Raw genomic sequence first — 22,772 nt, 5'->3', positions numbered from 1 at the left:
AGACAGGCTTATCCTGCATTCTAGCTCCAGAGACAGGCTTGTGTTGTATTCTAGCTCCAGACATGTACTTATCTCACATTCTAGCTCCAGAGACGCGCTTATCCCATATTCTAGCTCCAGAGACAGGCTTATCCCGTATTCCAGCTCCAGAGATCCGCTTATCACGTATTCTACATCCAGAGATGTGCTCATCTTGCATTCTAGATTTAGAGACGTTCTTATGCCACATTCTGGCTCCAGAGATGCGCTTATCCCACATTCTAGCTCCAGAAACAGGCTTATCCCGCATTCTGGCTCCAGTGACACACTTATTACGCATTCTGGCTCCAGAGACATGTTTATCCCGTATTCTAGCTCCAGAGACACGCTTATCCCACATTCTAGCTCCAGAGACAAGCTTCTACCGCATTCTAGCACCAGAAACATGCTTATCCTGCATTCTTAGGGATTGGGAAAACAAGAGCGCTCTCTAGTGCATTAACTGTTTTAATTTAGCTTCATACGCAAAAGGGTTAAAATAAACTTACAATATAATCAAATAAAACATCGCATATCTCACAAAGAGTGTATCATCACCGCTTCCTGCAGATGGAAAAACCAACTCTGGTCGCCTCAATACTGTGGCCAGCAGTGATTGGAATCCGGAGTTCCGGTAGCGCCAGCGGGAGGAGGAACCCTTTTGCGTATGAAGCTAAATTAAAACAGTTAATGCACTAGAGAGCGCTCTTGTTTTCCCAATCCCTTTTTCTGCTTATCAGCCAATTACTGGTCCCGAGTAACCCAGGAGCAGCACTCTAAAGTGATTAACCACAGACCCCGTGGAGGTTCAAGTTGGAGCGCAGTGGAAGTTTGTTTTGTTATCCTGCATTCTTACAGGCTTACATCGCATTCTAGCTCCAGAGGCGTGCTTATCCCGCATTCTAGCTCCAGAGACGCGCTTATCCCACATTCTAGCTCCAGTGACAGGCTTATCCTGTTTTCTAGCTCCAGTGACAGGCTTATCCCGTACTCTAGCTCCAGTGACACGCTTATCCCGCATTCTAGCTCCAGAGACGCGCTTATCCTGCATTCTAGCTCCAGAGACGCGCTTATCCCGTATTCTAGCTCCAGAGACGCGCTTATCCCGTATTCTAGCTCCAGTGACAGGCCTATCCGGTATTCTAGCTCCAGTGACATGCTTATCCTGTATTCTAGCTCCAGTGAGAGGCTTATCCTGTATTCTAGCCCCAGAAACACGCTTATCCCATATTCTAGCTTCAGAGGCATGTTTATCCTGTATTCTAGCTCCAGTGACACGTTTATCCGATATTCTAGCTCCAGTGACAGGCTTATCCCGTATTCTAGCTCCAGTGACACACTTATCCCGTATTCTAGCTCCAGTGAGAGGCTTATCCTGTATTCTAGCTCCAGAAACACGCTTATCCCATATTCTAGCTTCAGAGGCATGTTTATCCTGTATTCTAGCTCCAGTGACACGTTTATCCTGTATTCTAGCTCCAGTGACAGGCTAATCCTGTATTATAGCTCTAATGACAGGCTTATCCTGTATTCTAGCTCCAGAAACACGCTTATCCCATATTCTAGCTTCAGAGGCATGTTTATCCCGTATTCTAGCTCCAGTGACACGTTTATCCTGTATTCTAGCTCCAGTAACAGGCTCATCCTGTATTCTAGCTCCAGTGACACACTTATCCCATATTCTAGCTTCAGAGGCATGTTTATCCTGTATTCTAGCTCCAGTGACACGTTTATCCCGTATTCTAGCTACAGAAACATGCTTATCTCGCATTCTTACAGGCTTAAATTGCATTCTAGCTCCAGAGGCGTGCTTATCCCGCATTCTAGCTCCAGAGACGCGCTTATTATTATTATTATTTAGTATTTATATAGCGCCACAATATTACGCAGCGCTGTACAGTGTATATATACATATATCTTGTCACTAACTGTCCCTCAAAGGAGCTCACAATCTAATCCCTGCCATTGCCATATGTCTATATTATGTAGTGTAAGTACTGTAGTCTAGGGCCAATTTTAGGGGGAGCCAATTAACTTATCCATATGTTTTTGGAATGTGGGAGGAAACCGGAGTGCCCGGAGGAAACCCACAAAGACACGGAGAGAACATACAAACTCTTTGCAGATAGTGCCCTGGCTGGGATTCGAACCAGGGACCTAGCGCTGCAAGGCGAGAGAGCTAACCTCTACGCCACCGTGCTGCTTATTCCACATTCTAGCTCCAGTGACAGGCTTATCCCGTATTCTAGCTCCAGTGACACGCTTATCCCGTACTCTAGCTCCAGTGACACGCTTATCCCACATTCTAGCTCCAGAGACATGCTTATCCCGTACTCTAGCTCCAGTGACACACTTATCCCGTATTCTAGCTCCAGTGACACACTTATCCCGTATTCTAGCTCCAGTGACACGCTTATCCCACATTCTAGCTCCAAAGACGCGCTTATCCTGTATTCTAGCTCCAGTGACAGGCCTATCCCATATTCTAGCTCCAGAGACGCGCTTATCCCGTACTCTAGCTCCAGTGACACACTTATCCCGTATTCTAGCTCCAGTGACACGCTTATCCCGCATTCTAGCTCCAGAGACGCGCTTATCCCGTATTCTAGCTCCAGTGACAGGCCTATCCCGTATTCTAGCTCCAGAGACGCGCTTATCCCGTATTCTAGCTCCAGTGACAGGCCTATCCCGTATTCTAGCTCCAGTGACATGCTTATCCCCTTTTTCTAGCTCTAGTGACAGGCCTATGCTGTATTCTAACTCTAGTGACACGCTTATCCCGTATTCTACCTCTAGTGACACACTTATCCCATATTCTAGCTCTAGTGACAGGCCTATCCTGTATTCTTGCTCTAGTGACAGGCTTATCCCGTATTCTAGCTCTAGTGACAGGCCTATCCTGTATTCTAGCTCCAGTGACAGGCTTATCCCTTATTCTAGCTCTTGTGACACACTTATCCCGTATTCTAGCTCCAGTGACACACTTATGCCGTATTCTAGCTCCAGTGACAGGCTTATCCTGTATTCTAGCTCCAGTGACAGGCCTATTCTGTATTCTAGCTCCAGTGACACGCTTATCCCGTATTCTAGCTCCAGTGACAGGCTTATCCCGTATTCTAGCTCCAGTGACACACTTATCCCGTATTCTAGCTCCAGTAACAGGCTTATCCCGTATTTTAGCTCCAGTGACACACTTATCCCGTATTCTAGCTCCAGTGACAGGCTTATCCCGTATTTTAGCTCCAGTGACACACCTATCCCGTATTCTAGCTCCAGTAACAGGCTTATCCCGTATTTTAGCTCCAGTGACACACTTATCCCGTATTCTAGCTCCAGTGACAGGCTTATCCTGTATTTTAGCTCCAGTGACACACTTATCCCGTATTCTAGCTCCAGTAACAGGCTTATCCCGTATTTTAGCTCCAGTGACACACTTATCCCGTATTCTAGCTCCAGTGACAGGCTTATCCCGTATTTTAGCTCCAGTGACACACCTATCCTGTATTCTAGCTCCAGTAACAGGCCTATCCTGTATTCTAGCTCCAGTGACACACTTATCCCGTATTCTAGCTCTAGTGACAGGCCTATGCTGTATTCTAACTCTAGTGACACGCTTATCCCATATTCTAGCTCTAGTGACAGGCCTATCCTGTATTCTAGCTCTAGTGACAGGCTTATCCTGTATTCTAGCTCTAGTGACAGGCCTATCCTGTATTCTAGCTCCAGTGACAGGCTTATCCCGTATTCTAGCTCTTGTGACACACTTATCCCGTATTCTAGCTCCAGTGACACACTTATCCCGTATTCTAGCTCCAGTGACACACTTATCCCATATTCTAGCTCTAGTGACAGGCCTATCCTGTATTCTTGCTCTAGTGACAGGCTTATCCCGTATTCTAGCTCTAGTGACAGGCCTATCCTGTATTCTAGCTCCAGTGACAGGCTTATCCCGTATTCTAGCTCTTGTGACACACTTATCCCGTATTCTAGCTCCAGTGACATGCTTATCCTGTATTCTAGCTCCAGTGACAGGCTTCTCCTGTATTCTAGCTCCAGTGACACACTTATCCCGTATTCTAGCTCCAGTGACACACTTATCCCGTATTCTAGCTCCAGTGACAGGCTTATCCTGTATTCTAGCTCCAGAAACACGCTTATCCCATATTCTAGCTTCAGAGGCATGTTTATCCTGTATTCTAGCTCCAGTGACAGGCTTACCCCGTATTCTAGCTCCAGTGACACACTTATCCCGTATTCTAGTTCCAGTGACAGGCCTATCCTGTATTCTAGCTCCAGTAACAGGCCTATCCTGTATTCTAGCTCCAGTAACAGGCTTATCCCGTATTCTAGCTCCAGTGAGAGGCTTATCCTGTAGTCTAGCTCCAGAAACACGCTTATCCCATTTTCTAGCTTCAGAGGCATGTTTATCCTGTATTCTAGCTCCAGTGACAGGCTTATCCCGTATTCTAGCTTCAGAGGCATGTTTATCCTGTATTCTAGCTCCAGTGACACGTTTATCCTGTATTCTAGCTCCAGTGACAGGCTTATCCCATATTCTAGCTCCAGTAACAGGCTTATCCTGTATTCTAGCTCCAGTGACAGGCTTATCCTGTATTCTAGCTCCAGAAACACGTTTATCCCATATTCTAGCTTCAGAGGCATGTTTATCCTGTATTCTAGCTCCAGTGACAGGCTTATCCCGTATTCTAGCTTCAGAGGCATGTTTATCCTGTATTCTAGCTCTAGTGACAGGCTTATCCTGTATTCTAGCTCCAGTGACATGCTTATCCCGTATTCTAGCTCCAGTGACAGGCTTATCCTGTATTCTAGCTCCCGTGACAGGCTTATCCTGTATTCTAGCTCTAGTGACACGCTTATCCCATATTCTACCTCCAGTAACAGGCTTATCCCATATTTTAGCTCCAGTGACACACTTATCCCGTATTCTAGCTCCAGTTACAGGCTTATCCCGTATTTTAGCTCCAGTGACACACTTATCCCGTATTCTAGCTCCAGTGACAGGCCTATCCTGTATTCTAGCTCCAGTAACAGGCCTATCCTGTATTCTAGCTCCAGTGACACACTTATCCCGTATTCTAGCTCCAGTGACATGCTTATCCCGTATTCTAGCTCTAGTGACAGGCCTATGCTGTATTCTAACTCTAGTGACACGCTTATCCCATATTCTAGCTCTAGTGACAGGTCTATCCTGTATTCTAGCTCTAGTGACAGGCTTATCCCGTATTCTACCTCTAGTGACACACTTATCCCATATTCTAGCTCCAGTGACATGCTTATCCCGTATTCTAGCTCTAGTGACAGGCTTATCCCGTATTCTAGCTCTAGTGACACACTTATCCCGTATTCTAGTTCCAGTGACAGGCCTATCCTGTATTCTAGCTCCAGTAACAGGCCTATCCTGTATTCTAGCTCCAGTAACAGGCTTATCCCGTATTCTAGCTCCAGTGAGAGGCTTATCCTGTAGTCTAGCTCCAGAAACACGCTTATCCCATTTTCTAGCTTCAGAGGCATGTTTATCCTGTATTCTAGCTCCAGTGACAGGCTTATCCCGTATTCTAGCTTCAGAGGCATGTTTATCCTGTATTCTAGCTCCAGTGACACGTTTATCCTGTATTCTAGCTCCAGTGACAGGCTTATCCCATATTCTAGCTCCAGTAACAGGCTTATCCTGTATTCTAGCTCCAGTGACAGGCTTATCCTGTATTCTAGCTCCAGAAACACGTTTATCCCATATTCTAGCTTCAGAGGCATGTTTATCCTGTATTCTAGCTCCAGTGACAGGCTTATCCCGTATTCTAGCTTCAGAGGCATGTTTATCCTGTATTCTAGCTCTAGTGACAGGCTTATCCTGTATTCTAGCTCCAGTGACATGCTTATCCCGTATTCTAGCTCCAGTGACAGGCTTATCCTGTATTCTAGCTCCCGTGACAGGCTTATCCTGTATTCTAGCTCTAGTGACACGCTTATCCCGTATTCTACCTCCAGTAACAGGCTTATCCCGTATTTTAGCTCCAGTGACACACTTATCCCGTATTCTAGCTCCAGTGACAGGCCTATCCTGTATTCTAGCTCCAGTAACAGGCCTATCCTGTATTCTAGCTCCAGTGACACACTTATCCCGTATTCTAGCTCCAGTGACATGCTTATCCCGTATTCTAGCTCTAGTGACAGGCCTATGCTGTATTCTAACTCTAGTGACACGCTTATCCCATATTCTAGCTCTAGTGACAGGTCTATCCTGTATTCTAGCTCTAGTGACAGGCTTATCCCGTATTCTACCTCTAGTGACACACTTATCCCATATTCTAGCTCCAGTGACATGCTTATCCCGTATTCTAGCTCTAGTGACAGGCTTATCCCGTATTCTAGCTCTAGTGACAGGCCTATCCTGTATTCTAGCTCCAGTGACATGCTTATCCCGTATTCTAGCTCCAGTGACAAGCTTATCCCGTATTCTAGCTCCAGTGACACACTTATCCCGTATTCTAGCTCCAGTGACACACTTATCCCGTATTCTAACTCCAGTGACACACTTATCCCGTATTCTAGCTCCAGTGACAGGCTTATTCCGTATTCTAGCTCCAGTGACAGGCCTATTCTGTATTCTAGCTCCAGTGACACACTTATCCCGTATTCTAGCTCCAGTGACAGGCTTATCCTGTATTCTAGCTCCAGAAACACGCTTATCCCATATTCTAGCTTCAGAGGCATGTTTATCCTGTATTCTAGCTCCAGTGACAGGCTTATCCCGTATTCTAGCTTCAGAGGCATGTTTATCCTGTATTCTAGCTCCAGTGACACGTTTATCCCGTATTCTAGCTCTAGTGACACGTTTATCCCGTATTCTAGCTCTAGTGACAGGCTTATCCTGTATTCTAGCTCCAGTGACACGTTTATCCCGTATTCTAGCTCTAGTGACAGGCTTAGCCTGTATTCTAGCTCCAGTGACAGGCTTATCCCGTATTCTAGCTCCAGTGACAGGCTTATCCCGTATTCTAGCTCCAGTGACAGGCTTATCCCGTATTCTAGCTCCAGTGACAGGCTTATCCCGTATTCTAGCTCCAGTGACAGGCTTATCCCGTATTCTAGCTCCAGTAACAGGCTTATTCCGTATTCTAGCTCCAGTGACACGCTTATCCCGTATTCTAGCTCCAGTGACAGGCTTATCCTATATTCTAGCTCCAGTGACAGGCTTATCCTATATTCTAGCTCCAGTGACAGGCTTATCCTATATTCTAGCTCCAGTGACAGGCTTATCCTATATTCTAGCTCCAGTGACAGGCTTATCCTATATTCTAGCTCCAGTGAGAGGCTTATCCTGTATTCTAGCTCCAGTGACAGGCTTATCCCGTATTCTAGCTCCAGTAATAGGCTTATCCTGTATTCTAGCTCCAGTGACAGGCTTATCCCGTATTCTAGCTCCAGTGACAACCTTATCCTGTATTCTAGCTCTAGTGACAGGCTTATCCTGTATTCTAGCCCCGGAAGGCATGCTTATCCCGTATTCTAGCTACAGAGACACACTTATCCCATATACTAGCTTGGGAGGCATGCTTATCCTGGGCTTTCTGGTTTAGAAGGTGTTATCAGTGGACCTGCATGAAAGGTTGCACAGTGTGCCAGTCTGCGGGGGCTACATGTGTCCTCTCAGTGTGAAGCCCTTGGCACATCAATTGATCAGTTCCCTCCCCCACCCCATCCTAATCCCTCCTGCCATCCTCCTGCCCTCCACTCTTCTTCCCGCAGTAGCAGCCGCATCCCTGGCAGTGCAGAGAGGAGTATAACCATGACAACAGCTCAGCCAATGGCAGAGCTGTGTTCAGGCACCGTTCTGAATACCTCCACAGCTAAAGGTACTGGGGGTCTCAGAGCTGCTGGAGGATTCAGTAACCCCTGCCATGCTGGAGCAGTGGGAAAGATAGCAGCAGATACGCTAATTAAGTATTCGCTGCACATCCAGGAGCCGCTGTGCGCCTGTGCAGAAATCGCAGACATGCAAATTGCCCATTTGTGTCTGATTTTTCAGCCAAAACATTTCTGTGCCGCTCCCACTTGGAGGAACTGATTGTAATGAGCATCTCTGGGTTTATTGGAGACTAAAAGTGTCTAGTAGTGACTGAGAAAAAGTTCATTAGCTCTGAAGCCTCATATCGTGCAATGGACTCCTTTACAGCTCATAAGGACAGGGGTGTGTCTCCTGTTTCCTGAAATTGTAGTATGTTTTTTATCAACAGACTGGGGGTCTGTCAGTGGTCGGAATTTTCCAACACTGTGCACCCAACCGAGCCCTTTACAGTGAGATGCAACAGGGGTGCACTTTACTTTGTATAGCAGAACCACGGAAGAAGATTGTGCTTTTGACTTGCTCGATCATAATCATCGAATCCAGCAGAGATTGATGCTGCAATATGGTTGCCCCTTCGTTCATTACAATTGATTTCTAACTGAATTTTATCGAGACGAGCGATCTGGCATGTGGTAAAGATCTAGCTCCAAAGGGCTTGCTCGGGTGTGCAGCAGTGACAGCGTCCCACATTCCAACAATTGACAGACCCCCAGCCAGTTTCCCCCCAATGTAATGTAAAAAAAAAAAAATCGGAATTCTTTCTGTAAACAAGCAGCACAGAGCAAAATTATACACTACGGGAATAAATCTGTAAAAAGCTGAATACTAATAGTGGCACTTTGAGCGCGAGTCGTTGGGAATCTTAAAGGTCCGATCCGTCGTGATGGTTGTTATTGCCACGCGTGGCAAATCGGCTTTCATCTAATTGCGCGCCTGTACCCACATCACGAGATCGCAGAAACAATCGCTCTTCACTCAAATCACCGGTCGTCGAAAAACAATCATGGACAAAATCACGAGGTAGGTATGGGCCTTAACCATTTCAGCCCAGTCATTTTTCACCTTGCGCATCTGAGCAATTTTCACCTCCCATTCATTCGCCAATAACTGTATGACTAATTATCACAATGAATTGATCTATATCTTGTTTATTCCCGTCACTAATTAGGCTTTCTTTGGGTGGTACATTTTGCTTAGAATTATTTTTTTTGTAAATGCATTTCAACAGGAATATTAAGAAAAAAATTGAAAAAATGCATTATTACTCAGTCTTTGGCCATTATATCTTTAAAATAATACACGCCACCATAATTAAAACCTATGTATTTTATTTGCCCATTTGTCCCTGTTATTACACCATTTACATTATGTCCCTATCACAATGTATGGTGTCAATATTTTATTTGCAAATAAAAGGTGCATTTTTTCAGTTTTGCGTCCATCACCATTTACAAGCTTATAATTTAACCTTCTGCCGCCCGCGTCACGCCAGTAGGCGTGGCCGCGGCGGCAGCCCCAGGACCGCCTAACGCCAATTGGCGTAAAGTCCTGGGGCTCTGTTTTGCATGAGATCGCGCGCATGGTGCGCGCGCATCTCATGCACGGAGGGCGGAGCTCCGCCCCGCCTTCAGTCTCCGAGCGGCTATTGCCGCTCGGGAGACTGTTAGACGGCGATCACGCTGTCTATTTACTAGGTGCAGCGCTGCGATGAGCAGCAGCGCTGCACTGGGGACAAGAGAGCGATCGGCTCTCATAGGCAGAAGCCTATGACAGCCGATCGCCGTAATTGGCCGGCTGTGGGGTGGGAGGGAGGGAGGGAGGGAAGGGGTTTAAAGCAACAGTTTTTTTTTTTTTAAAAAAGCAGCAACACAAATATTGATTAAAAAAAAAAATAAACATGGGTGGAGCGATCAGACCCCACCAACAGAGAGCTCTGTTGGTGGGGGGAGGGGGATCACTTGTGTGCTGAGTTGTGCGGCCCTGCAGCTTGGCCTTAAAGCTGCAGTGGCCAATTTAGCTAAAAATTGCCTGGTCACTAGGGGGGTTTAGCCCTGCAGTCCTCAAGTGGTTAAAAAATATTAGTAATACACCCTTCTTCACATGCATTTGAAAAAAAGTTCAAACCCTTAGGTAACTATTTGTGTTTTTTTTTGTTTGTTTTATTTAATTGTAAAAAAAAAATTCATAAAAATTTTATTTGGGTAATTTTTGGTGTTGGAGGTAAACAGTTAATTTTAAATGTCATATGTGTTTATTTAATAAAAAAAAATGTATGTTGATGTAGTTTTACTATTTGGCCACAAGATGGCCATAGTCAAATTTTTTTTTTTTTTTTTTTTTTTTTTTAGTTCTGGAAGCGAATGCTCTCGCTTCCAAGAAGTATAGAGAGGACAGGAAACTTTTTTTTGTTTCTCAGAAGGACTGCGGCTTCTAATAAGAAGCCGTCGGTCTTTCTACCGGGGACTTAGATCAATGAATGGGAACTATGTTCCCATTCATTGATCTCCGGGCTAATGGGGGGCGGCACGGGAGCACGCAGCAGCTGAATGGACGAGGCAGTCACGTCCATTCGGCTAAAATGATTAAAGGACCGATATCACGAAAATCGTAAAATTTAAAATACATGTAAACACATACAAATAAGTAGTATGTTTCTTCCAGAGTAAACTAAGCCATAAATTACTTTTCTCCTATGTTACTGTCACTTACAGTAGGTAGTATGTAGGTAGTTAGGTTTGGCTAACACGGTACAGAAACATTTTTACTACTATCACAGTAGGTAGTAGAAATTTGACAGAACCGACAGGTTTTAGACTAGCCCATCTCTTCATGGGGAATTCTCAGGGTTTTGTTTAGTCTCAAAAGCACTTCGTGAATGGCAGTTGATCTGTCCAACTGCCACAAAAGTGTACGGTGAGCAGGGAGGCTGTCCAGCATCATTGTATAAATCTATTTCAGGGAATGTCTTTATAAAATAAAAGCTTTGCTGAGAATCCCCCATGAAGAGATGGACTAGTTCAAAACCTGTCGATTCTGTCAGATTTCTCCTACCTACTGTAAGTGACAGCAACATAGCAGAAAAGTAAGTTATAGCTCATTTTACTCTGGAAGAAATATACTTCTTATTTGTATATGTTTAAAATTAAATGTTTTTTTTTTAATTTTACAATTTTTCACAATAGTGGTCCTTTAAGAGTCACTTGATTTATACCAGCTGTTCGCTTGCTATTCATCTCTTCAGAATGTATTCTGATGATGTAGTGAGATCTGCTTGTGGGTAAGTACATGCTTCTTACAATCAAGATAAATAGAGCTTTTGAAGGCACAGCTTGCATGTACTGTAGAAAAGAGAGAAATCGAGAGCCCAATATGGTGTAGTATGTCCGAGATACGAAGGGAAATGAATAAGTGAGATGGTTATACTCACAAACATGGGTTACCGCTCAGGCAACCACTGTATAGGCAGGTGAGGAGATTAGACCTGTCCTCACTCAGGATTAAGAAGTTCCTCTCTGTAGATCAGAAAAAAGGGGGTAGGGTCACCCCTCCACCTGGGGTGGACTCAAGTATACTGGTAGGTGATCAGAGGCGCCAGCAGAACAAAATGAATATAAAATTGTTAAAAATTGCCGGGAGGGAAAGTGGTGGACTTCCCCTCAATAATTAGACACCAAGGTCTGTCATCAAATCAAACGAACACATCTATTCAATAGTACCCCAAAATCTGCAACGCGCCTCGCGGGAACAGACCCACTTCCCCAGGCAACAAAACGGGGACAACAAACACAGCAATCAATGTGCAGTGAATTTAGCACCTTTGAAGGCACAGAGTCTATAAAAAGAGAGAGGATTTGACCTGTGCTTGTGAGGCTTCTGCAATGCATTTACATCACATTCTCAGTAACCTCAATACTGTCACCAAAGTGTTTCAGATGCAGCCTATTACAATGCGCCACCTTCACAACAACACAACACAACACAACTCATGTAAAAACCGACTACACACCCAGGTAGCCAGCGCTGGATTCCTCCAAGCTTCAGATGTCAGGACCCCGAGGCTTCCCCCTCCCGAGGTAAGTATCCCCCAGAGGGTTTTGTTTTTGTTACAGGTTCTCTTTAAAGGGGTCTATACACTGGTCAATTTCAGCCTTTGATCGATTTGATTGAATCGATTGGAAATCAAATCGATTGGTCGATCAAATTGATTTGCGGCCGATTTCGATCGATTTAATCTATCAGACAGGATGGAAGATCTAGGTCATTCTGCTGCTGGCAACAGATCGATGGCCCATAGAGCTGCATTGTATCTAAAGGTCCAATAATGCATTTAGATCGATTTTCAATAGATTTCATTCTGAAATCTGTTCCTAGTGTGTGGCACACATCAGATACATTCCTGTGAGATTCGACTTGACAGGCATCTGACAGAAATCTATCTGATGGTCTCCTGTAAATGTGTAAGTATATGGCCACCTTAAAGTGAACCTCCGGACTAAAAATCGACTCAGCAGCACTGAAAAGGCTTTGTGTTTCTTTAACAGTTTCACAGCATCAGAACTTTGTTTCTATTATCCAAGCCTCATTTTTGGCTGCACAGAAGAAAACTGCCCGGGCTTTTTTACCCTGATGCTGTGCAAAGCATGATGGGATTTCTGATGATGTTGCTCTCGTTCTGCTGTTTTGGTGCAATTTTTTTTTCTACATTTTGAATTTGACATTTGAAGCCTAGTGTGTGCAGCTGGGAGGGGTGATCAGGACACAGGACAGTTGGAACTGTGTTTCCTGCTCCTTGTCACCTCCTTTCAACCAAAAAGATGGCTGCCCCCATGACAAAGATGGCAGCCCCATGAATCACAAACATTTGCCTGTTCTTTTAAAACAGGGTGGGTAAAAAAAATATATTACCCATCTATTCTACTTAACATAACTAATGTAACTTAACCACTTCCCGACCGCCGTAGGTACAATTGGCGGCCGGGAAGTGGACGCCGCAAGGACCGCCGTATTGACAATTGGCGGCGGTCCTTGTATGGGCATGGGCGGAGCGATCGCGTCATCCGTGACGCGATCCTCCGCCTCCGCCTGGCGCCGCTCACCCGCCGCAACATCCCGCCGGCTATACGGAAGCGCCGGCGGGATGTTAACCCCGCGATCGCCGCATACAAAGTGTATAATACACTTTGTAATGTTTACAAAGTGTATTATACAGGCTGCCTCCTGCCCTGGTGGTCCCAGTGTCCGAGGGACCACCAGGGCAGGCTGCAGCCACCCTAGTCTGCACCAAAGCACACTGATTTCTCCCCCCCCTGCCCCAGATCGCCCACAGCACCCATCAGACCCCCCCCTGCCCACCCCCCAGACCCCTGTTTGCACCCAATCACCCCCCTAATCACCCATCAATCACTCCCTGTCACTATCTGTCAACGCTATTTTTTTTTTATCCCCCACCCTGCTCCCTGCCCCCTCCTGATCACCCCCCACCCCTCAGATTCTCCCCAGACCCCCCCCCAGACCACCCCCCCTGTTTACTGTATGCATCTATCCCCCTGATCACCTGTCAATCACCTGTCAATCACCTGTCAATCACCTGTCAATCACCCATCAATCACCCGTCAATCACCCCCTGTCACTGCCACCCATCAGCCAGCCCCTAACCTGCCCCTTGCGGGCAATCTGATCACCCCCCCCCCCACACCAATAGATCGCCCGCAGATCCGACATCAGATCACCTCCCAAATCCATTGTTTACATCTATTCTCTCCTCTAAACACCCACTAATTACCCATCAATCACCCATCAATCACCCCCTATCACCACCTGTCACTTTTACCTATCAGATCAGACCCTAATCTGCCCCTTGCGGGCACCCAATCACCCGCCCACACGCTCAGATTGCCCTCTGACCCCCCCTTATCAATTCACCAGTGCATTAATTACATCTGTTCTTCCCTGTAATAACCCACTGATCACCTGTCAATCACCTGCCAATCACCTATCACCCATCAATCACCCCCTGTCACCCCCTGTCACTGCCACCCATCAATCAGCCCCTAACCTGCCCCTTGCGGGCAATCTGATCACCCACCCACACCATTAGATCGCCTGCAAACCCGCCGTCAGATTACCTCCCAAATGTATTGTTTACATCTGTTATCTTCTCTAAACACCCACTAATTACCCATCAATCACCCATCAATCACCCCCTATCACCACCTGTCACTGTTACCTATCAGATCAGACCCTAATCTGCCCCTTGCGGGCACCCAATCACCCGCCCACACGCTCAGATTGCCCTCAGACCCCCCCCCCCCCTTATCAATTCGCCAGTGCATTAATTATATCTGTCCTTCCCTGTAATAACCCACTGATCACCTGTCAATCACCTGCCAATCACCCATCAATCACCCCCTGTCACTGTCACCCAACAATCAGCCCCTAACCTGCCCCTTGCGGGCAATCTGATCACCCACCCACACCAATAGATCGCCCGCAGATCCGACATCAGATCACCACCCAAGCGCAGCGTTTACATCTATTCTCTCCTCTAAACACCCACTAATTACCCATCAATCACCCCCTATCACCACCTATCACCACCTGTCACTGTTACCCATCAGATCAGACCCTAATCTGCCCCTTGCGGGCACCCAATCGCCCGCCTACACGCTCAGATTGCCCTCAGACCCCCCCTTATCAATTCGCCAGTGCAATATTTACATCTGTTCTCCTCTGTAATAACCCACTGATTACCTGTCAATCACCTATCAATCACCCATCAATCACCCCCTGTCACTGCCACCCATCAATCACCCCCTGTCACTGCCACCCATCAATCACCCGCTGTCACTGCCACCCATCAATCAGCCCCTAACCTGCCCCTTGCGGGCAAACTGATCACCCACCCACACCAATAGATCGCCCGCAGATCCGACATCAGATCACCACCCAAGCGCAGTGTTTCCATCTATTCTCTACCCTAAACACCCACTAATTACCCATCAATCACCCCCTGTCACTGATACCTATCAGATTAGACCCCTATCTGCCCCTAGGGCACTCAATCACCCGCCCACACCCTCAGAATGCCCTCAGACCCCAGCCCTGATCACCTCGCCAGTGCATTGCTTGCATCTATTCCCCCCTCTAATCACACCTTGAGACACCCATTAATCACCTCCTGTCACCCCCTAGCACACCTACCCATCAGATCAGGCCCCAATTTGCCCCGTGTGGGCTCCTGATCACTCGGCCAATCCCTCAGATCCCCCTCAGACCCCCTTCCGATCACCTCCCCAGTGCATTGATTGCATCTATTTTCCCCTCTAACCACCCCCTGAGACACCCATCAATCACCTCCTGTCACCCCCCTAGCACTCCTATCCATCAGATCAGGCCCAATACAACCTGTCATCTAAAAGGCCACCCTGCTTATGACCGGTTCCACAAAATTCGCCCCCTCATAGACCACCTGTCATCAAAATTTGCAGATGCTTATACCCCTGAACAGTCATTTTGAGACATTTGGTTTCCAGACTACTCACGGTTTTGGGCCTGTAAAATGCCAGGGCGGTATAGGAACCCCACAAGTGACCCCATTTTAGAAAAAAAGACACCCCAAGGTATTCTGTTAGGTGTATGACGAGTTCATAGAAGATTTTATTTTTTGTCAAAAGTTAGCGGAAATTAATTTTTATTGGTTTTTTTTCACAAAGTGTCATTTTTCACTAACTTGTGACAAAAAATAAAATCTTCTATGAACTCGCCATACACCTAACGGAATACCTTGGGGTGTCTTCTTTCTAAAATGGGGTCACTTGTGGGGTTCCTATACTGCCCTGGCATTTTAGGGGCCCTAAACCGCGAGGAGTAGTCTAGAAAACAAATGCTTCAAAATGACCTGTGAATAGGACGTTGGGCCCCTTAGCGCACCTAGGCTGCAAAAAATTGTCACACATGTGGTACCGCCGTACTCAGGAAAAGTAGTATAATGTGTTTTGGGGTGTATTTTTACACATACCCATGCTGGATGGGAGAAATTTCTATGTAAATGGACAATTGTGTGTAAAAAAATCAAACAATTGTCATTTACAGAGATATTTCTCCCACTTAGCATGGGTATGTGTAAAAATACACCCCAAAACGCATTATACTACTTCTCCTGAGTACGGCGGTACCACATGTGTGGCACTTTTTTACACCCTAAGTACGCTAAGGGGCCCAAAGTCCAATGAGTACCTTTAGGATTTCACAGGTCATTTTGCGACATTTGGTTTCAAGACTACTCCTCACGGTTTAGGGCCCCTAAAATGCCAGGGCAGTATAGGAACCCCACAAATGACCCCATTCTAGAAAGAAGACACCCAAAGGTATTCCGTACGGAGTATGGTGAGTTCATAGAAGATTTTATTTTTTGTCACAAGTTAGCGGAAAATGACACTTTGTGAAAAAAAACTATTAAAATCAATTTCCGCTAACGTGTGACAAAAAAATAAAAACTTCTATGAACTCACCATACTCCTAACGGAATACCTTGGGGTGTCTTCTTTCTAAAATGGGGTCATTAGTGGGGTTCCTATACTGCCCTGGCATTTTAGGGGCCCTAAACCGTGAGGAGTAGTCTTGAAACAAAAATGACCTGTGAAATCCTAAAGGTACTCATTGGACTTTGGGCCCCTTAGTGCAGTTAGGGTGCAAAAAAGTGCCACACATGTGGTATCGCCGTACTCGGGAGAAGTAGTATAATGTGTTTTGGGGTGTATTTTTACACATACCCATGCTGGGTGGGAGAAATACCTCTGTAAATGACAATCTTTTGATTTTTTTACACACAATTGTCCATTTACAGAGGTATTTCTCCCACCCAGCATGGGTATGTGTAAAAATACACCCCAAAACACATTGTACTACTTCTCCCGAGTATGGCGATACCACATGTGTGGCACTTTTTTGCACCCTAACTGCGCTAAAGGGCCCAAAGTCCAATGAGTACCTTTAGAATTTCACAGGTCATTTTGAGAAATTTCGTTTCAAGACTACTCCTCACGGTTTAGGGCCCCTAAAATGTCAGGGCAGTATAGGAACCCCACAAATGACCCCATTTTAGAAAGAAGACACCCCAAGGTATTCCGTTAGGAGTATGGTGAGTTCATAGAAGATTTTATTTTTTGTCAAAAGTTAGCGGAAATTGATTTTAATTGTGTTTTTTCACAAAGTGTCATTTTCCGCTAACTTTTGACAAAAAATAAAATCTTCTATGAACTCACCATACTCCTAACGGAATACCTTGGGGTGTCTTCTTTCTAAAATGGGGTCATTTGTGGGGTTCCTATACTGCCCTGGCATTTTAGGGGCCCTAAACCGTGAGGAGTAGTCTTGAAACGAAATTTCTCAAAATGACCTGTGAAATTCTAAAGGTACTCATTGGACTTTGGGCCCTTTAGCGCAGTTAGGGTGCAAAAAAGTGCCACACATGTGGTATCGCCGTACTCAGGAGAAGTAGTATAATGTGTTTTGTGGTGTATTTTTACACATACCCATGCTGAGTGGGAGAAAGATCTCTGTAAATGGACAATTGTGTGTAAAAAAAATTAACAAATTGTCATTTACAGAGATATTTCTCCCACCCAGCATGGGTATGTGTAAAAATACACCCCAAAACACATTATACTACTTCTCCTGAGTACGGCAATACCACATGTGTGGCACTTTTTTGCAGCCTAACTGCGCTAAGGGGTCCAAAGTCCAATGAGCACCTTTAGGCTTTACAGGGGTGCTTACAATTTAGCACCCCCCAAAATGTCAGGACAGTAAACACACCCCACAAATGACCCCATTTTGGAAAGTAGACCCTTCAAGGTATTCAGAGAGGGGCATGGTGAGTCCGTGGCAGATTTCATTTTTTTTTGTCGCAAGTTAGAAGAAATGGAAACTTTTTTTTTTTTTTTTTTTTTTCACAAAGTGTCATTTTCCGCTTACTTGTGACAAAAAATAATATCTTCTATGAACTCACTATGCCTCTCAGTGAATACTTTGGGATGTCTTCTTTCCAAAATGGGGTCATTTGGGGAGTATTTATACTATCCTGGAATTCTAGCCCCTCATGAAACATGACAGAGGGTCAGAAAAGTCAGAGATGCTTGAAAATGGGAAAATTCACTTTTTGCACCATAGTTTGTAAACGCTATAACTTTTACCCAAACCAATAAATATACACTGAATGGGTTTTTTTTTATCAAAAACATGTTTGTCCACATTTTTCGCGCTGCATGTATACAGAAATTTTACTTTATTTGAAAACTGTCAGCACAGAAAGTTAAAAAAATAATTTTTTTGCCAAAATTCATGTCTTTTTTGCTGAATATAATAAAAAGTAAAAATCGCAGGAGCAATCAAATAGCACCAAAAGAAAGCTTTATTAGTGACAAGAAAAGGAGCCAAAATTCATTTAGGTGGTAGGTTGTATGAGCGAGCAATAAACCGTGAAAGCTGCAGTGGTCTGAATGGAAAAAAAGTGGCCGGTCCTTAAGGGGTAGAAAGCCCTAGGTCCTCAAGTGGTTAATGAGTGTATGTTTGTTTAGGCTGAATTTCCCCTTTAATGCTGGGAATACACGGTTCGTTTTTGCCTTCGTTTAAACCTTCGATTCGTTCGGTAAACGAATCGAGTGTTGAAAACGTATGTGAAAATAGTCATAATCTCATTATAGTTTCGATTAATAGACCCCAAAAACGAACGACTAGTGATCGAACATGTTTGATATTATCTCTCTTTATCCATCTAATCGAGCCATTGGTAGGCTTGATGGCTGTTCAGATCGATTATATATTCGTTTATGCTAGTCCGTCCCTGTAAAAAGGGATTTTCGTTTCGTTTCTTTGCAGCCTTCGATCATTGGAAAAACGAAACCATCAGAATCGAAAAAAAAACGAAACCGTGGGTGGTGATATTAACCGTATGACCGATTATTTCGGGATCGAAAAGGCCAAAAGGCACAATCGAAACGAAGGTTTAAACGAAGGCAAAAACGAACCGTGTATTCCCAGCATAAGTTGCATCTAGATGCATCTTCCTTTATTCACTAAACAAACATCCCATGCAGAAGGAGGAGTAGTAGATTACCTGGGCGGCCCCCTGGCAGGTTCCTGGGGCGGGATGGAGGCGGTGTTATTGCGTGCCCCATCCTGACAGCCGCACACACAGCTCCCCAGAGCCTGCAGGGGAAAGACCTCTTCAGAGCTGCTGAAGGCCGGATTGTCCAGGGAGTTGAGGGAGGCGGATGTTGTGAGCCATGTCTGGGAGGGACACCAGAAGTGAGTGGGGACGTCATCAAAGCGGCTGAATCTCCTGTAACTGAGGACAAACACAACATCAGAGTCCATGCAAATCTGTCCCAAGTGCAAAGGCCAACACAGCTTCATACACAATGCATGGATAATAATGGAGACCAACACTCCTACACACAGGTGTGAAGATGAAATTAAAGGGGCACTATGGCGAAAAATTGTAAAATTTAAAATATGTGCAAACATAGACAAATAAGAAGTACTTTTTTCCAGAGTAAAATGAGCCATAAATTCCTTTTCTCCTATGTTGCTGTCACTTACGGTAGGTAGTAGAAATCTGACAGAAGCGGCAGGTTTTGGACTAGTCCATCTCTTCATGGGGGATGCTCAGCAAGGCTTTTATTCTTTATAAAGACGTTCCCTAAAAAGGATTTAAACTATGATGCTGGCCGGCTTCCCTGCTCGCTACACAGTTTTTTGGCAGTTGGACAGAGCAATTGCCATTCACTAAGTGCTTTTGAAAATAAATAAATCCCTAAGAATCCCCCCATGAAGAAATGGACTAGTCCAAAACCTGTCACTTCTGTCAGATTTCTACTACCTATTGTAAGTGACAGCAACATAGGAGAAAAGTAATTTATGGCTCATTTTACTCTGGAATAAATGTACTTCTTATTTGTTTGTTTGCACATTTTTAACATTTTTTGCCATAGTGCCCCTTTAATGAGATGCAAATATTTCTGAGCTCATGCAGGATTATGTCAATTTGTGTGCAAATTTATCAAGTGACAGGCAGACTACTGGGCCAGAGTGCAGAGATCACGCCCTTTAAAGTGATTGGACCCGGAAGGGCTCAGGGCAGGACGACCAGAGCGCTCGTTATCTGCAGGGAGAGTGGGCGTAAGTTACCAGCACTCGCTAGGCTACACTACCCGCAGCATAGCGTGTGCTCCTGTGGCTGAGGGTAATTACACGCGGTACGCGGCCAGTAGCGCACGTAGCATGCAGCCACTTAACTTTAAGGCATGCAATTGAAATAGTGCCAGTACTTGCTCTATTTCTGTTAGTGAATCAACCCCATGTCTTTAAATGCGATCGTTAAGACTTAATTGGGTACACTAGCTTCTTTGTTTTCATTGAATACAATCTGAATAATAACATAGTTGGGTTGAAAAAAATACATGTCTGTTGAGTTTAACCAGAAATTAGGTACAACACCAGCCTGCACCCTCACATATCTCAGCAGATCCAGAGGAAGGCAACAGGCTTGGACCATTCATCCCTAAAAGGGGGAAAAAATTCCTTCCCGACTTCATATGGAAATCAGATACAAATCCTGAATCCACATTGCTGGGAATTACTTAGTCATTGTAGCCATGAATATTCTTCAATGCAAGGAAAGCATCCAAGTCCCCTTTAAACGCAAATACAGAATTGGCCATAACTACTTCCTGTGGTAAAATATTTCACTATTACTGTAAAGAGCCCCTTCCTAAACTGGCGGCAAAAACTTCTGAATAATCTGATAAAAAATTAAGATACTTAAAATGTAACCATTAAATGGAATTGAGCAGCATTTTTAGCCCCCAAGACATTCTCAAAATTAGCACATTAAAAATCCATGCTAACAATATGGCTCATTACTAAAAAAATCCATTCTACTTCTTCTTTTAACAATTAAATGTTTGTTAGAGGTTTTTATTGTCCTACTTATTGCCTGCTGCTCACAGAAAGAGCAGGCAGATAAGGGCTGCTTTAATTAGCAGTAGCAATGAGCACACAAAAGCTTTCATCAGCAGGGGGTGGGTAAGGGGATAGTACACTGTACTTCAAACAGTTCACACCTTCCCCTAGATAAATAAGGGAAGAGGAAAGGGGAGGAGGGAAAATGCCAGCTCCTACTTTAAAAATAAAAATGCTTTGATCCCTTTAAATGGCAGCCTGCAGCTTTTATATCCCTGTTATTTCCAGTCTCCTTCATTGGTGGAAGGGGGGGGGTAGAGAATTTATAAACAGCCAAACACACAAACAAACATTATAGGCAGAGATATCTATAATGCAGCTTTACCTTTATCTTGCTTTTCAGTACACGTCTGTTTTAAATGTCATTGCGACTGACATTCTACAATACAGTGAGCTGATTTCTCTTCCTGACTTTAGATCTATTCTAATGATGTTTCTGAGACAAATCAAGCCCTAATTTGACTTTTATTCCCAGGCTGCACAGTAATCATTTTAAGGGGAATGTCATAGAACAATGTCGAGTGGAATCTACAGAAAGCTTTTTGCTACTCCTGGTATTAATTTTTTCCATTGCAGTTGCCATGGCAACAGATAACCAGGCCAGACTCCAGCGTTGTCTTCCATTAGACCAGAGCAACCGCTCACCCCCAGCAGGAGGCGATCAGGAAACAGGAATGTCCTGCGCTCTATATGGTCAGTCGCTAGGTTAGTTCTATGCTAGAGAGCTGTGGCGGGTGTGTAAAGCTTACAGACAAAGGGATGGAGGTGCTGCTCCAAACAACCCAATTCTAGTGGAGAAATCTCTAAAATGGACTACAGTGCACACTACTGCCCAGATCAGAAGGGGTGGTGCTCATTAAAGGAATACTGTAGGGGGGGGGGGGTCGGGGGAAAATGAGTTGAACTTACCCGGGGCTTCTAATGGTCCCCCGCAGACATCCTGTGCCCACGCAGTCACTCACTGATGCTCCGGTCCCCGCCTCCAGTTCACTTCTGAAAACCACTGCGCCTGCCTTGCAGTGTCCTTGCTCCCTTCCCCTAACTCTCGGGGGGCGATCCGTGCAGCGCTTCTGTGTGAGGCAGGGCTATGAGCTGCAGCCCTGCCTCACATGCGTCTGTCAGCGGCGGATCGCCGCCTCTCCCCCGTCCCTCTTAATCTTTCTTCACTGAGAGGGGCTGGGGAGAGGCGGAGCTCCGCCACTGACAGACGCATGTGAGGCAGAGCTGCGGCTCATAGTTCTGCCTTACACGGAAGCGCTTAGGGCAGCAAAATCCACGACCAAGAAAGTCGTGGATTTTGCGGGGGAGAGGGAGGGCGGGTTAGGGGGGTTTTAGATAGTTTGGGAATGTGGCGGTTTAGGTAGGGCTAATGTATTAAACAAGATTGTTTAACCACTTGCCGACCGCACACTCATACCGTGCGGCGGCAAAGTGGTAGCTGGAGGACCAGCGACGCAGATCTGCGTCGCCAGGTGCCTTTCTAATTAATCAGGAAAGGCCGCTCACGCGAGCGGCCGTTTCCTGTTAGATCACGGAGCGGGTCTCCGTGAATAGCCTGCGAGCCGCTAATTGCGGCTCGCAGACTAAGGCCTCAATTCACGGAGCATTATCAAACGTTTATCAAACACTTTATCAAACGTTTGATAATTTACCTCATGGGTAAAATCTAATTTTAAATTTACTAAGGTGTTATATATTTGTCAAATGTTTTACCGATAAAACGTTCAACAAATATATAACACCTTAGTGAATTCAAAATGAGATTTTACCCATGAGGTAAATTATCAAACATTTGATAAAAGTGTTTGATAAACGTTTGATAATGCTCCGTGAATTGAGGCCTAAATGTAAACGTAGGAGACAT

At 45.1% G+C, this 22,772-nt stretch overlaps 1 protein-coding gene across 6 annotated transcripts in view; it reads right to left on the bottom strand.

Moving 5' to 3' along the window:
- LOC137524432 (mucin-4-like) overlaps positions 1 to 22,772 on the bottom strand; it is a 119,843-nt gene that overhangs the window by 14,369 nt on the left and 82,702 nt on the right. For all 6 annotated transcript variants that reach the window (XM_068244272.1, XM_068244267.1, XM_068244271.1 and 3 more), the window contains exon 8: positions 19,002 to 19,232. In XM_068244272.1, coding sequence (XP_068100373.1) covers positions 19,002 to 19,232 — 231 coding nt within the window. The remainder of the gene's footprint in view (positions 1 to 19,001; positions 19,233 to 22,772) is intronic.

Source organism: Hyperolius riggenbachi, chromosome 7, assembly GCF_040937935.1.
Source record: "Hyperolius riggenbachi isolate aHypRig1 chromosome 7, aHypRig1.pri, whole genome shotgun sequence".
Lineage (NCBI taxonomy): Eukaryota > Metazoa > Chordata > Amphibia > Anura > Hyperoliidae > Hyperolius > Hyperolius riggenbachi.
The sequence above is the reverse complement of the archived record's forward strand: the minus strand, read 5'-3'. Positions and strand labels throughout refer to the sequence as shown.